This window comes from Ornithorhynchus anatinus, chromosome 6 (assembly GCF_004115215.2).
Source record: "Ornithorhynchus anatinus isolate Pmale09 chromosome 6, mOrnAna1.pri.v4, whole genome shotgun sequence".
NCBI lineage: Eukaryota > Metazoa > Chordata > Mammalia > Monotremata > Ornithorhynchidae > Ornithorhynchus > Ornithorhynchus anatinus.
This window is the reverse complement of record NC_041733.1, coordinates 42,281,619-42,294,852: the sequence shown is the minus strand read 5'-3', so window position 1 is coordinate 42,294,852 and position 13,234 is coordinate 42,281,619. Positions and strand designations below refer to the sequence as shown.

General features: G+C 50.3%; 1 protein-coding gene across 2 annotated transcripts in view; it reads left to right on the top strand.

Moving 5' to 3' along the window:
• TRPC5 (transient receptor potential cation channel subfamily C member 5) overlaps positions 1 to 13,234 on the top strand; it is a 173,920-nt gene that overhangs the window by 150,862 nt on the left and 9,824 nt on the right. For both annotated transcript variants that reach the window (XM_029066957.1, XM_029066958.2), the window contains one exon: positions 629 to 824. In XM_029066957.1, coding sequence (XP_028922790.1) covers positions 629 to 824 — 196 coding nt within the window. The remainder of the gene's footprint in view (positions 1 to 628; positions 825 to 13,234) is intronic.

The window sequence follows — 13,234 nt, the reverse complement described above, 5'->3', positions numbered from 1 at the left end:
TACATATATATATATTTTTCTAAACGGAGGGTTGGTCATCCCTTACAACTGTCTCCAGAAAGACCTACTTAGACAACCCAGTCCAGGATTGATCAGTCCTGATGATTAGACAGCTCATCCTGATGCCCAGCTTAAATCCCTCCGGCTGCAAGCTGAGACTTTTTTCGTCTTGGTCTCTGCTTAGTGGAGGTGGGAGAGCAGACCTCGGGTTCAGTGGGAGGAGAGACAAAAAAAGAGCCAGACCCTCATCCCACTCCTACAAACCCCCTCACCCCCGATGAGAAGGTTGATTTTTGTTAAATTAATAATAATGACAATTGTGGCATTTGTTAAGCGCTTACTATGTGCTAATACCTGTACTAACCGCTGGGATGGATACAAACAAATTGGGTTGGACACAGTCCCTGTCCACGTCGGACTTACAGTGTCAAACCCGGTTTTATAGATGAGGTTACTGAAGCACAGAGAAGTGAAGTGACTTGCCCTAGGTCCCATAACAGACCAGTGGCAGCGCCAGGATTAGAACCCATGACCTTCCCCCGGCTCCCATCCAGCACATCTCCCCTCCAGCCTGCTTCTCTTGGAAAGGCCCCAGAGGATGTGCTAATGTGTCACCGCTCTCTCCCAGATTGTTCGAGACCCTCCAGTCGCTCTTCTGGTCTGTGTTTGGCCTCTTGAACCTCTACGTCACCAACGTCAAAGCCCCACACGAGTTCACGGAATTCGTGGGCGCCACGATGTTCGGCACGTACAACGTCATCTCCCTGGTGGTCTTACTCAACATGCTCATAGCCATGATGAACAACTCGTACCAACTCATCGCCGTGAGTACCCGCGTCCACCCCGTCGGGGCATCCGTCTGCCCGCCCCTCGCACCCTGCAGACTCTAGGCATCGCTCATCCCGAGCCCAGAAGTTGGTGCCACGGTCATCCGGCGGGCATGGCACCGGGCCTGGGGGTATGTCCAGTAGCAGGGGAAAGCGTGACACCTGACCTCGAGCTTGTAATCTCAGGGTAGTGAAGACCAGCGCACCCACACTGCTAAGTAGTTAATAGGTAAACCGATCGATCAGTCAGTCGGATTTATTGAGCACTTACTGTGTTCAGAGCACCATGCTGAGCACTTGGGTTGGTAGATTCTGGCCTTAACGACTTATTGTCTAGAAGGAAAAGGGCAAATACCGAGGAAAATGAGAAGCGAGGAAGCAACAGATGGAGGTGTAAGTGCCGAGAAGCACAACCGGGAAGGCAGCGTGGGGCTTAATCGGGGGATGACTCTCCGAGGAGCTGACGTCTTCGGGGAGCCTGGAAGGCGGGGACAACCATGGTTTGGCCCAGGGCAGAGCAGGGCGAGAGCTCCTCGCAAGAGGAGAGGCAGAAGTGGGGGTTCAGATCCGAGAAAGGCGTGAGACACCTACAACTAGAAGGCAATTAAGAGGGTGCAGCACAAGTGGGGTATGGTGGGACGAGAGGACAGATAGGAAAAAGGAAGCCGAAGGAGGCCCTTGAAGCGGTAAGAGTTTTCGTTGAATGTCGGGAGAAGTGGGTCGCCATCAGAGGACTTGCAGAAGGGATGCGATGCAAGTGGCATTTTGGAAAGCCGCTACGGGGGGGGCACGTATCTTGTATTTTGTGCACGTATCTTCCAAGGTGAAGCTGCTCGGGGCAAAAGCATAGCCGGAAAGACTGACGAGGAACTGACGTGACCTCTGACACTGTTGGAACAAAAAGAGAGGCCTTTGCCCAGCTGACAGGCTTCCCGCCTCTGATTCGGAGCCTGCCTGCTGGTGCCCTGATCTCTGTGAGGCATCTTTCCGAGGTTAGCGCCCCTTTTTTCCTTATGGGATTTATTAAGCACTTACTATGTGCCAGGTACTGTTCTAAGCGCTTGGGTAGAGCAAGCTAATCAGGTTGAACACAGTCCAAATCCCCTGTGGGGTTCACACGTTTTCCAGATGAGGTAACTTGAGGCCCACATAAATGAAATGACTTGCCTAAGGTCACAGAGCAGGCAAGTGGCAGAGCCAAGATTAGAACCGAGGCCCTGCTGACTTCCAGCCCCAAGTTTTGTCCACTAGGCCAAGCTGCTTCTCAGCTGGAGTTCCCATTGGCTTAGTGGCAGAGGTCTCTCTCGGTGCCGAGTGACACGGCTCGGTTTGAGTGTAATGTTTTCCGTCCTCAGTGGTTTATTCCATATCACGGGCTGGGTGACCTCTGGGATTCTTCCTCTCTCCGACATCGGAAGCCCAATGTTGGCGCGCAGAAGGGAAAGAATCTTAACATTACTCCCACACCTCCCAAACATCCCCAAACTCCCACACCTCATTTCATATCTGGGAATGTTTTTTTCCGATGGCAAACTGACTTAGGCTAGAAATGGGTAGCAGCAAGGAGGCCTTAAAACCAGGGAAACTTTTGGGAGATGGATTGCTGCGTGAGCGTTCCTTGTTTGGCTATCTCTGGAGAAATTATTATTAAATCCCACCGTAGTCTGTAAAGTCCCAGTGGTCATGAATTGCGTCTACCAACTCTGTTTTTGTCCTCTCCCAAGTGCTCAGTCCACTGCCCTGAATACAGGAAGCGCTCAATAAATGTCATTGATTGATTGTTCCCATGACAGCTTTCCCTGGTCCATATTTTCCACCACAAGTCTGCCTATTCTCGCAAAATAGTCCGTATAATTATGGTGCTTGTTAAGCGCTTACTATGTGCCAAGCACTGTTTTAAGCACTGGGATAGATACAACTTAATCAGGTTGGACACAATCCCTGTCCCACCTGGCGTTCACTGTCTAAATTAGGAAGGAGTTAAGTATTTAATTCCAATTTTACATTTATGAAGCAGCACGGCGTAGTGGGTAGAGTACGGCCCTGGGAGTCTAATCCCAGCTCTGCCGCTTCTTTGCCATGTGACCTTGGGCAAGTCACTTCATTTCTCTATGCCTCAGTTCCCTCATCTGTAAAATGGGGATTGAGACTGTGAGCTCTCTGTGGGACAGGGACTGTGTCCAACCTGATTTGCTTAGCGTTTAGCAAATTCCGTAATTATTTAATAATAATAAAAATGTTGGTATTTAAGCGCTTACTATGTGCAGAGCACTGTTCTAAGTGCTGGGAAGGACACAAGGTGATCAGGTTGTCCCACGTGGGGCTCACAGTCTTAATCCCCATTTTACAGATGAGGTAACTGAGGCACAGACAAGTTCAGGGACTAGCCCACAGTCACACAGATGACAAGTGGCAGAACTGGGATTAGAACCCAGGACCTCTGACTCCCAAGCCCGGGCTCTTTCCACTGAGCCACGCTGCTTCTCTTTACAGATCACAGTCACACAGCTGACAAGTGGCAGAGCCGGGATTTGAACCCATGTCCTCTGTCTCCCAGGCCCGTGCTCTTTCCATTAGGCTACACTTCTTCTCCCTTAGTTCAGGGCATCTGTAGTTTTCTGGGGTTGCCCTTCGCCTCTTCCCCCTCCAACCATCCAGTCCTCAGCTAGAATATCGGACTGAGGCCTGAACCATCTCATGCTCTTGGGTTTGACTTTATGCCACTGAGAGACCCAGGTATAGTGCTTTGCATTTTTGTCTCCAATTCATTGCTGGTTTGTTTTTTTTCTTTCCCACCTCTCGGTGGAAAAGCGATGGATCGATTTTTGAAGACGACAGGGAAAATTAACTTAGTGGAGGACTCACTACCTTTTTTTTTTTGAGTGATCGGTTCTCCTGTAGCAAATGAGCGCTACTAAAGGGAAGGAAAATGATTTTCCCCACAATGTGTTCCTTGGTTCTTTTCATTTATCAGGCCTGGTGCAGCAGGTGGGCATATTTAATGAAGGAAACCAATCTTTGGGACTGGAACCAGAGTGCAGAAAGATGAGGAGCCTTAACCCCATTTCTCCCACAAGCCTTTGATTTTAACATTTCCCTGTCAGGGGCCAGGACTTGAAATAGCCAAACGACTGCGGATAGTGAGGGAAACGTGCAGTGAGTTAGGGAGGCCACTGAAGGCTTTTGTTACCAAGTAGTCTGGTAAAGAGAGGTTCGCTGTAACGGTTTTCAGAGGCGTGGAAGCCCGGGTGGTTAGAGACTGTCATTTAATTTCCACGATAATCTCAATTAGCGGGAGGCACGACTGTAGGTAGGCATGAAACGGCTTATCCGAGGAGACCACGGGATTCCCTCCTCTTCCCTCTAGACTGAAAGCTCATTGTGGGGGAGATGTGTCTGTCAACTCTGTTGTATTTATTGAGCGCGTACTGTGGGCCGAGCACTGTGCTAATATAAACTGATTGATTGATGGATTGTTCTAAAGTGGTTTAATAATAGAAGAGTGAAAGGGAGTTTCTCGGGCCGTGTATGTGGTGAGATGGCTAGAAGTGGGGATTCAACATAGGGAGGTGTGGGAGGAGACTTTGCAGGGATCGTGGGCCCCCTCCTCCCAACTAGCTTGAATCAAGAACCTTGAAGATCATCTCAGCACTTTCCCTCCACCCCCACCTTGAGAAGCAGCGTACCTCAATGGAAAGAGCACGGGTTTGGGAGTCAGAGGTCATGGGTTCTAATCCTGGCTCCGTCCCTTGTCAGCTATGTGACTTTGGGCGAGTCACTTAACTTCTCTGTGCCTCACCTCATCTATAAAATGGGAATGAAGACTGTGAGCTCCACGTGGGACAACCTGATTACCTCGTATCTCCCCTAGCACTTAGAACAGAACTTAGAACACGCTCCGCTCCTCTGCCGCCCACCTCCTCACCGTCCCTCGGTCTCGCCTATCCCGCCGTCGACCCCCGGGTCACGTCCTCCCGCGGTCCTGGAACGCCCTCCCTCCTCACCTCCGCCAAACTGATTCTCTTTCCCTCTTCAAAACCTTACTTAAAAATCACCTCCTCCAAGAGGCGTTCCCAGACTGAGCTCCTCTTCCCCCTCTACTCCCTCTGCCATCCCCCTTTACCTCTCCGCAGCTAAAGCCTCATTTTCCCCTTTTCCCTCTGCTCCTCCACCTCTCCCTTCCCATCCCCACAGCACTGTACTCGTCCGCTCAACTGTATATATTTTCGTTACCCTATTTATTTTGTTAATGAATTGTACATCGCCTTGATTCTATTTAGTTGCCATTGTTTTTACGAGATGTTCTTCCCCTTGACGCTGTTTAGTGCCATCGTTCTCGTCTGTCCGTCTCCCCCGATTAGACTGTAAGCCCGTCAAACGGCAGGGACTGTCTCTATCTGTTGCCGACTTGTTCATCCCAAGTGCTTAGTACAGTGCTCTGCACATAGTAAGCGCTCAATAAATACTATTGAATGAATGAACAGTGTTTGGCACATAGTAAGTGCTTCAACAAATGCCATTGTTTCTGGTCCTCATTCCCAGTCCTTATTTCCAGGTGACTGAACTCATGGTAGGGCTATTACTGGAGTAGAGAGAATGATAATAATAATAATTGTGATATTTGTTGAGCATTGGGATAGAATCCAGATCATAGGAGGGAAAACAAGGATTGAATCCGCATTTTGCAGAGGCAGAAACTGAGGCATAGAAAAGTGAAGTGATTTGCCAAGGTCACACAAGGTAAGAGGCAGGGCCGGGATTAGAACCCAGGCCCACTGACTCCGAGGCCCGGGATCTTCCCATTAGGCTGTGCTACTTCTCCAGAGATGTTGGTGATGCTAGAAGACAACCATTATTTTTTTGGCTCCTATGTACTCCGGCAAATGCCACTGAGAACAGAGATGTCGTGGGAGAAGCAGGGAATTTGGCAGTTTCAGTCTATTCTGTTGTGTCCTATGGGCTGCTCGCATTTTACGGCTGAATTTCCCCACCCCCAGAATCCAAGAGTGGAATCCTCTTTCTCAGGAGGGAGTGGTGTTGGTAAAATTTCAACTCTGGATCATGCTATCTGGATGCAGTAGTTAGCAATCAACAGCATGTGTTGAGCACCTAATGTACGGAGCTATGGGGAGAGTAATAATGTTGGTATTTGTTAAGCGCTTACTATGTGCCGAGCACTGTTCTAAGCGCTGGGGTAGACACAAGGGAATCAGGTTGTCCCACGTGGGGCTCACAGTCTTAATCCCCATTTTACAGATGAGGTAACTGAGGAACTGAGGCACCGAGAAGTTAAGTGACTTGCCCAAAGTCACACAGCTGACAAATGGCTGAGCCGGGATTTGAACCCATGACCTCTGACTCCAAAGCCCATGCTCTTTCCACTGAGCCACACTGCTTCTCAATATCCACTATCCCTACACCCGGGGAGTGTACAATCTGCCTTCCAAAGAATGAACTGTAGAGCCAGCTATGGCCTTCCGGGTGCCCTGACCACGTGCAGGACACTGCACGAGAAGAATGTGGTCCAGTGGTCTAGTTGGGAGACTGGTCATGCACATTGAGATATATATCTATTTTTCAAATGGTATTTAAGCGCTTACTATGTGTCGAGAACCGTTCTAAGCACTGGGATCGATAACAAGCTAATTTGACACATAGGGCCATGCTGCTTCTCTAAGACTGCGAGCCCCATGGGGGACAGGGATTGGGTTCAACCCGACTTACTCATATCTACCCCAGAGCTTAGAACAGTGCTTGGCACATAGTAAGCACTTACGTACAATAATAATAGTAACAACAACGATCCATGAAGCAGCATGGAGTGGAGATTGGAGTGGGGAGAGGCTGGAGGCTGGGAGGCCAGCGAGGATGCCAAGATAATGGTCTAGTAGGCATATAAGCAGGGCTTATACTGGTGGGATCTGGGAGAGATCAGAGAAGGCCATGGAGCTGTGCAACCCTTACCCGGCCTAAAGAGTTTCTTAGCTTTAAACTGTAGGAATTTCAGGGTTCTGAGGCCAAGCCTTCACAGGCTTTAATGAAAATAACAACAACTGTGGTGCTTGGTCAGCCCTTACATGTGTCAAACTCTGAACTAAGTGCTGGGATAGATACAAAATCATCAGGGCCCACATGGGCCTCAGGGGCTAAGAAGGAGGAAGAACAGGTATTGAATCCCCATTTTGCAGACAGAGGAACTGAGGCCCAGCAAAGGAAAGTGACTTGCCCAAGATCAGATGGCAGACATGTGGCAGAGCCAAGTTGAGAACCCAGGTCCTCTGCCTCCTAGGGCTCTATGCTCTCCACTAGGCCAAGCTGCTTACCATAATAATGGGATCACCCTCAGGCAACTTGATTACTGATTTTTCTCATCTCGACTAGTGCTTTCTTTTCCCGTTGCCAAACCATTGTCGGGAATCTGATTACGGGGATTACTGCGTTTCCCTCCGAAAGCAAACAGAGGATGAACGTGCACCACACGGAAAGGGAAACCTGTGAAAATCAGTCTGCAGCTTATCCCAGACACCTCCCACCCCTGCCAGCTCTCTGATGCAAACACCTTTCCCCGTGAGACCCAACAATTCCCAGCCCCCACGCCAGCCCAGAGGACGTATGCTTCACAAGATCGATCGTTGGTATTTATTGAGCGCTTACTGTGTGCCGAGCGCTCTACTAAGTGGCTGGGGGGACGGTAGAGTAGGCAGACACGATCCCTGCACACGAGCAGTTTACAGTTTAGAAAAACAGTGTGGTTTAGTGGAAGGAGCACGGGCTTGGGAGTCAGAGGTCCTGGGTTCTAATCCCTGCTCCACCACTTATCAGCTGTGTGACTTAGGGCAAGTCACTTGACTTCTCTGTGCCTCAGTTCCCTCATCTGTAAAACGGGGATGAAGACTGTGAGCCCCACATGGGACAACTTGATTACCTCGTATCTATCTCAGTACTCAGAACAGTGCTTGGCACCATCATTATTGTTATTATTATTGGAGAGGGAGCTCTCAGGGAGCTATACCTCAAAGCTCCAGGGGCAGGCTAGAGGACCCCTCCCCACCCCCTGAGGTGAGCCTCTGAGGTGTCACGGGTCCACCCAGACTGACAGCCTACTGGGAGCTAGGTCCACCAGTCCTTGGAGTCCAGCTTTGATTTCACCCTCCTCCCTCTCTCCCAAATCCATCTTGGCATTATCCTCGCCTCATGTGGACAAATCTCACGGATTCTACCTTCGTGACATCTCTAGAATCCGCCCCTTCTTCTCCATCCAAATCACCACTCCACTGGTCCAAGCACTTACCCTCTCCTGCCTCAGCCCCTGCACCAGCCTCCTCCCTGACCTCCCTGCCTCCGGTCTCTCCCCACTCCAATCCATCCTTCGCTCTGCTGCCTGAATCCTTTTTTGTACAAAAACGATTGAGTCCACGTCTCCCCGCTCCTCAGAAACCTCCAATGGTTAACCGACCATCTCAGCATCCATCAGAAACTCCTGACTGTCGGCTTTAAGGCTCGCAGGTGGCTCACCCCAATTTACCTATCCTCACTCATCTCCCACCACAACCCAGACCACACACTTGGCCCTGCCGACACCAACCCGGTCACCGTACCTCAATCTTGCTGTCTGGCTGCCGACCCTTCGTCTGTCTCCCCCGTAAAGTTGTAGGACGGAGAACAAGAGGGTGAGGAGGAGGATCCGGTAACCCAATCAAGGGTGGCGACCAGGGTCGAAACTGTTTGGGTGGAGAGAGTGGAGCGAATATGCAGGACCTTCTGTGGAGGAAGAAGACCGACAGGATAGATTTAACAACAGGTGGATTGGAAGGGCTGAAAGGCACTGAGGATGCCCGGATGACTTGGGGAATTCTGGGATGGAGAGTATAGTGGCATTTGCGACAGAGATGGGATAGTTAGAAGGTGGAAGGGGATAATAATGTTGGTATGTTAAGCGCTTACTATGTGCAGAGCACTGTTCTACACGCTGGGGGAGATACAGGGTAATCAGGTCGTCCTACGTGAGGCTCACAGTTAATCCCCATTTTACAGATGAGGTAACTGAGGCACAGAGAAGTTAAGTGACTTGCCCACAGTCACACAGCTGACGAGTGGCAGAGCCGGGAGTCGAACCTATGACCTCTGACTCCGAAGCCCAGGCTCTTTCCACCGAGCCACGTATGGAAGGGGATATGGAGAGAGGATGAGAAGTTCAGTTTTAGACAGGAGGGAGGGTGAGAGGGATCGAATCTGTCACTTTCCACTTCATCGACAGCAGGCACGGAGAACTGCCTCTGCTGTGTGACCTTTGGCAAGATGCCTCTCTTCGGTGGGCCTCGGTTTCCCTCTCTGTAAAATGGGGATACAATACCTCTTCTCCCTCCTACTTAGGCTGCAGACTCCATGTGGGGCAGGGACTTGGTCTGCAGGAACAGCATGGAATTGTGCAGAGAGCCCAGGCTTGGGAGTCAGAAGGTGATGGGTTCGAATCCCAGCTCCACCACTTGCCTGCTGTGTGACTTGGACAACTCACTTCACTCTCTTTGCCTCCATCGACTCATCTGTAAAGTGGAGATTGAGTCTGCGAGCTCTTCCTGGGACAGGGACTCTGTCCAACTGGTTTGCTGGTATCTACCCTCGTGCTTAATGCAGTGCTTGGCACAATGTAAGTGCTTAACAAATACCATAAAAGCAAGCAAAGAAAAACAAACGGCCCCAGCTGCCGAAGGGAGCCTGGGGAAAAGAGAACGGTATTGTTCTAGGAAAGGGTGCCCTCTGGCTGTTTCTTGTTCAAGAAGACCCACTCCAGATCCATCAAGCAATCAGCCCATCAATCAGTGGCTCAGTGGAAAGATCCTGGGCTTGAGAATCAGAGGTGCTGGGTTCTTATCCCAGCTCTGCCCCTTGTCAGCTGTGTGACTGTGGGCAAGTCACTTAACTTCTCTGTGCCTCAGTTACCTCATCTGTAAAATGGGGATGAAGACTGGGAGCCTCACGTGGGACAACCTGATTACCCTGTATCTACCCCAGCGCTTAGAACAGTGCTCTGCACATAGTAAGCACTTAACAAATACCAACATTATTATTGTTATTATTCTTGAGCACTGACTCTGTGCAGAGCAATGTACTGGGATTGGGAGAGTCCAGTCCAATCAAGTGTACATTCCTGTAAAACCGTAGTCTCCTTGTGGGCAGGGGATATGTCTGCCAACCATGTTGAGGAAGCAGCATGGCCTAGAAAGAGCACAGGCCTGGGAGTCAGAAAGACACGGCTTCTCATGCCAGCTTGTCCACCTGTCTGCAGTTTGACCTCGGGCAAAACACGTCACTTGTCTGTGCCTCAGTTACCTCATCTGTAAAATAGCGATTAAAACTGTGAGCCCCATGTTGGGCAGGGATTGTGTCCAACCTGATTAAATTCTACCTATCCCAGTGCTTAGAACAGTGCCTGGCACATAAGTGCTTAACAAATGCCATTCAAAAAGAAAACTCTACAATATTGTATTCTCTCAAGTGCTTAACACAGTGCCCTGCACACAGTACGCACTCAATAAACACTACTGATTGATTGAGTTGGTAGGCATGTTCCCTGCCCACAAGGAGATCCCTATTTTGTGTGAATTTACCCCCATCAGGTAGGACTCTGGCTGAAAGCCCATATATGCTTGGGATGATCTCTTTGGTTTAAGGGGCTTTGGGTTGGCCTTGAGGGGCTGCTTTTCCTGATTGGTGGCTTTCTCGGGGGCCATTGGGCATCTACCCTGAGGTCTGAGAGGGAAGCTGCTCTTCTTGGGGAAGGATTGTGCCCAGCCACGCTGTTGCAAAGTCCTCTCCCGAGAGCTTAGTACACTGTTCTGGACACAGTAAGCACTTGGTAAATTCCATTGATTGATTGATGATTGACTGCCCTCATTGCACTCTTACTAATAATAGCTGTGGTATTCGTTCAAGTGCTTACTATGTGCCAGACACTGGGATGGCTACAAGCAAATGGGGTTGGACACAGTCCCTGTCCCGCATGGGGCGCGCCGTCTCAATCCCCATTTTACAGATGAGGGAACTGAGGCACAGAGAAGTGAAGTGACTCGCCCAAAGCTACATAATAGACAGGTGGCAGAGCCGGGATTAGAACCCATGACCTTCTGACTCCCAGGCCTGTGTTCTAGCCACACCGCCATGCTGCTCTGGGAGAAGCTGGAGGGGGGCAGTAGCAGGCATCTCCTGACCCCAGCCCCACCTTCTAGTAACATTATCCAGGACCTCACAGGTCCTCTATCCCTTAGGAGCTCCACCCAGTGCCCTGGGAACCAGGGACTTTATCAGGCCTTGGGGGCACCCAGATGTCAGTAGCAGAAGATAGAGCACGGGCCTGGGGGTCAGAATGACCTGGGTTCTAATTCCGGTTCCTCCACTTGTCGGCTGTGGGACCTCGGGCAGGTCACCTCACTTCTCAATGCCTCAGTTCCTTCATCCCTAAAATGGGGATTAAGACTCTGAGTCCCATGTGGGACAGGGACTGTGCCAACCTGATTACCTTGAAATAGTAACTGCTTAAAAAATATTGTTTAAAAAAAGTTAAGCAACAGGACCAATCAAACAAAGCTTTCAGCACCCATTTCCTTAAATCCCCCAAATCTAAAACATCTGACCAGGACTTCCTTCCCTGGTGCCCGGCCCTGTTGCCCTTTCCACCCCCTGCCTGAAGGCCTAGTAGAGAGGGCAAAGATGGTAATACCAGGGCTGAGGAGGAGGATCAACTCTTAGGCTCCCCCAAGTCCTCAGACATAGAGAGAGTACCCAGAGGGCAGGGACCAGCCCTGGGCCTGAGGAAGGTGTGAGGGTGGAGGAGGAAGAAGATGGCTGTGCCATGGCCACGAAGGGGGCAGAAACTCTGGGGAATAATAATAATAATGATGATGGTATTTGTTAAGCGCTTATTATGTGCCAAGCACTGTTCTAAGCTCTGGGGTAGATACAAGGTAATCAGGTTGTCCCCACGTGGGGCTCACTGTCAAACCCCATTTTCCAGATGAGGTAACTGAGGCACAATGAAGTTCAATGATTTGCCCAAAGTCGCACAGCTGATAAGTGGCAATGCCGGGATTAGAACCCACGACCTCTGATTCCCAAGCTTGTGCCCTTTCCACTAAGCCACGCTGCTTCTCAAAGAAACCCGCCGACGAACCCCACCGACACAGCTGGGCGTACTGACTGTGACGCACATGCAGGGGAGGACTGTGGGGAAGGAGAGGCCCTTGGGTAGCCCTCTCCGGATACTGTGGAGCTGTCACAGAGGAGTGGGCCCTACCTCAAGGCCAGCAGGAACTGGACATTTCCAAAGGAAGAAAGCAGTGATAAGGAAAATATCTAGTGTCTAAGGGTTGTGAACACAGACAAGGCCAGGATAGAGAGAGGGCCGGTGGTCTGAGATCTCAGCAACTGCCCCATCTTCTCAACTTCCCGTCACACCTGGCCCGGAGCTGAGAGTGTGAGGAGGTTTTTGGGGGGCGGTTGGGGGTTGGTGTGTGTGTGATTGTGAGGCGGCATGCACGAGTGTGAGCATGTGAGGGACGTGTATGCTAGCAGATAAAGCATGAATCAATACTTCCCTAGGCCTGAGTTCACTCATGTGTAAAATGGGGATTAAGACTGTGATCCCATGTGGGACAGGGACTGTGTCCAACCCTATCTGCTTGTACCCACCCCAGAGCTTAGAACAGTGCCTAGAACATACTAGGCACTGAATAATGCTATCATTCTTATTATTATCATTATTATTAAGTGGCGGCAATGGGGGAAATAGAGCAGGGAGGTGTGACCGATCAGACTGTAAATGCTTGAGACCAGGGATCAGGGCAACCCTATTGCCCTGTAGTCTCCCAAGCGCTCAGTACACTTGTTTGCACACAGCGAGCACTCAGTGGATACCATGTTGATGGATGCATTGATTGAAAGGCTTTCCTGGATTAGATGGGATTTCAGAAGGGATTGAGAAGCAACAAGGCCTAGTGGAAAGAGCAGAGACCCGGGTGTCAGAGGACCTGGATTCTAATCCTGGCGCTGCCACTTGCCTGCTGTGTGACCTTGGGCAACCACTTAACTTCTCCAGGCCTCCGTTGCCTAATCTGTAAAATGGGGATGAAGACTGAGCCCCATGTGGCACTCGCACCGTCTCCAACCTGATTACTTTGTATCTACTCCAGCGCTTAGTACAGTGCCAGGCGCATAGTAAGTGCTTAACAAATACCATAAAAAGTTGAGCAGGAGTGGCAGGGGTGGTTTGAGATTGTCATGAAGGGGGAGGAAGGCCCAGATAGAGGCGAGAGCATCAAAAATAAAAACTGTCTACCAGGTGAAATGGGCAAGGTCTGTCCCTCTCTGAATCCCCCCACCACACACACACACCCCGAAGGCAGGCACTACTG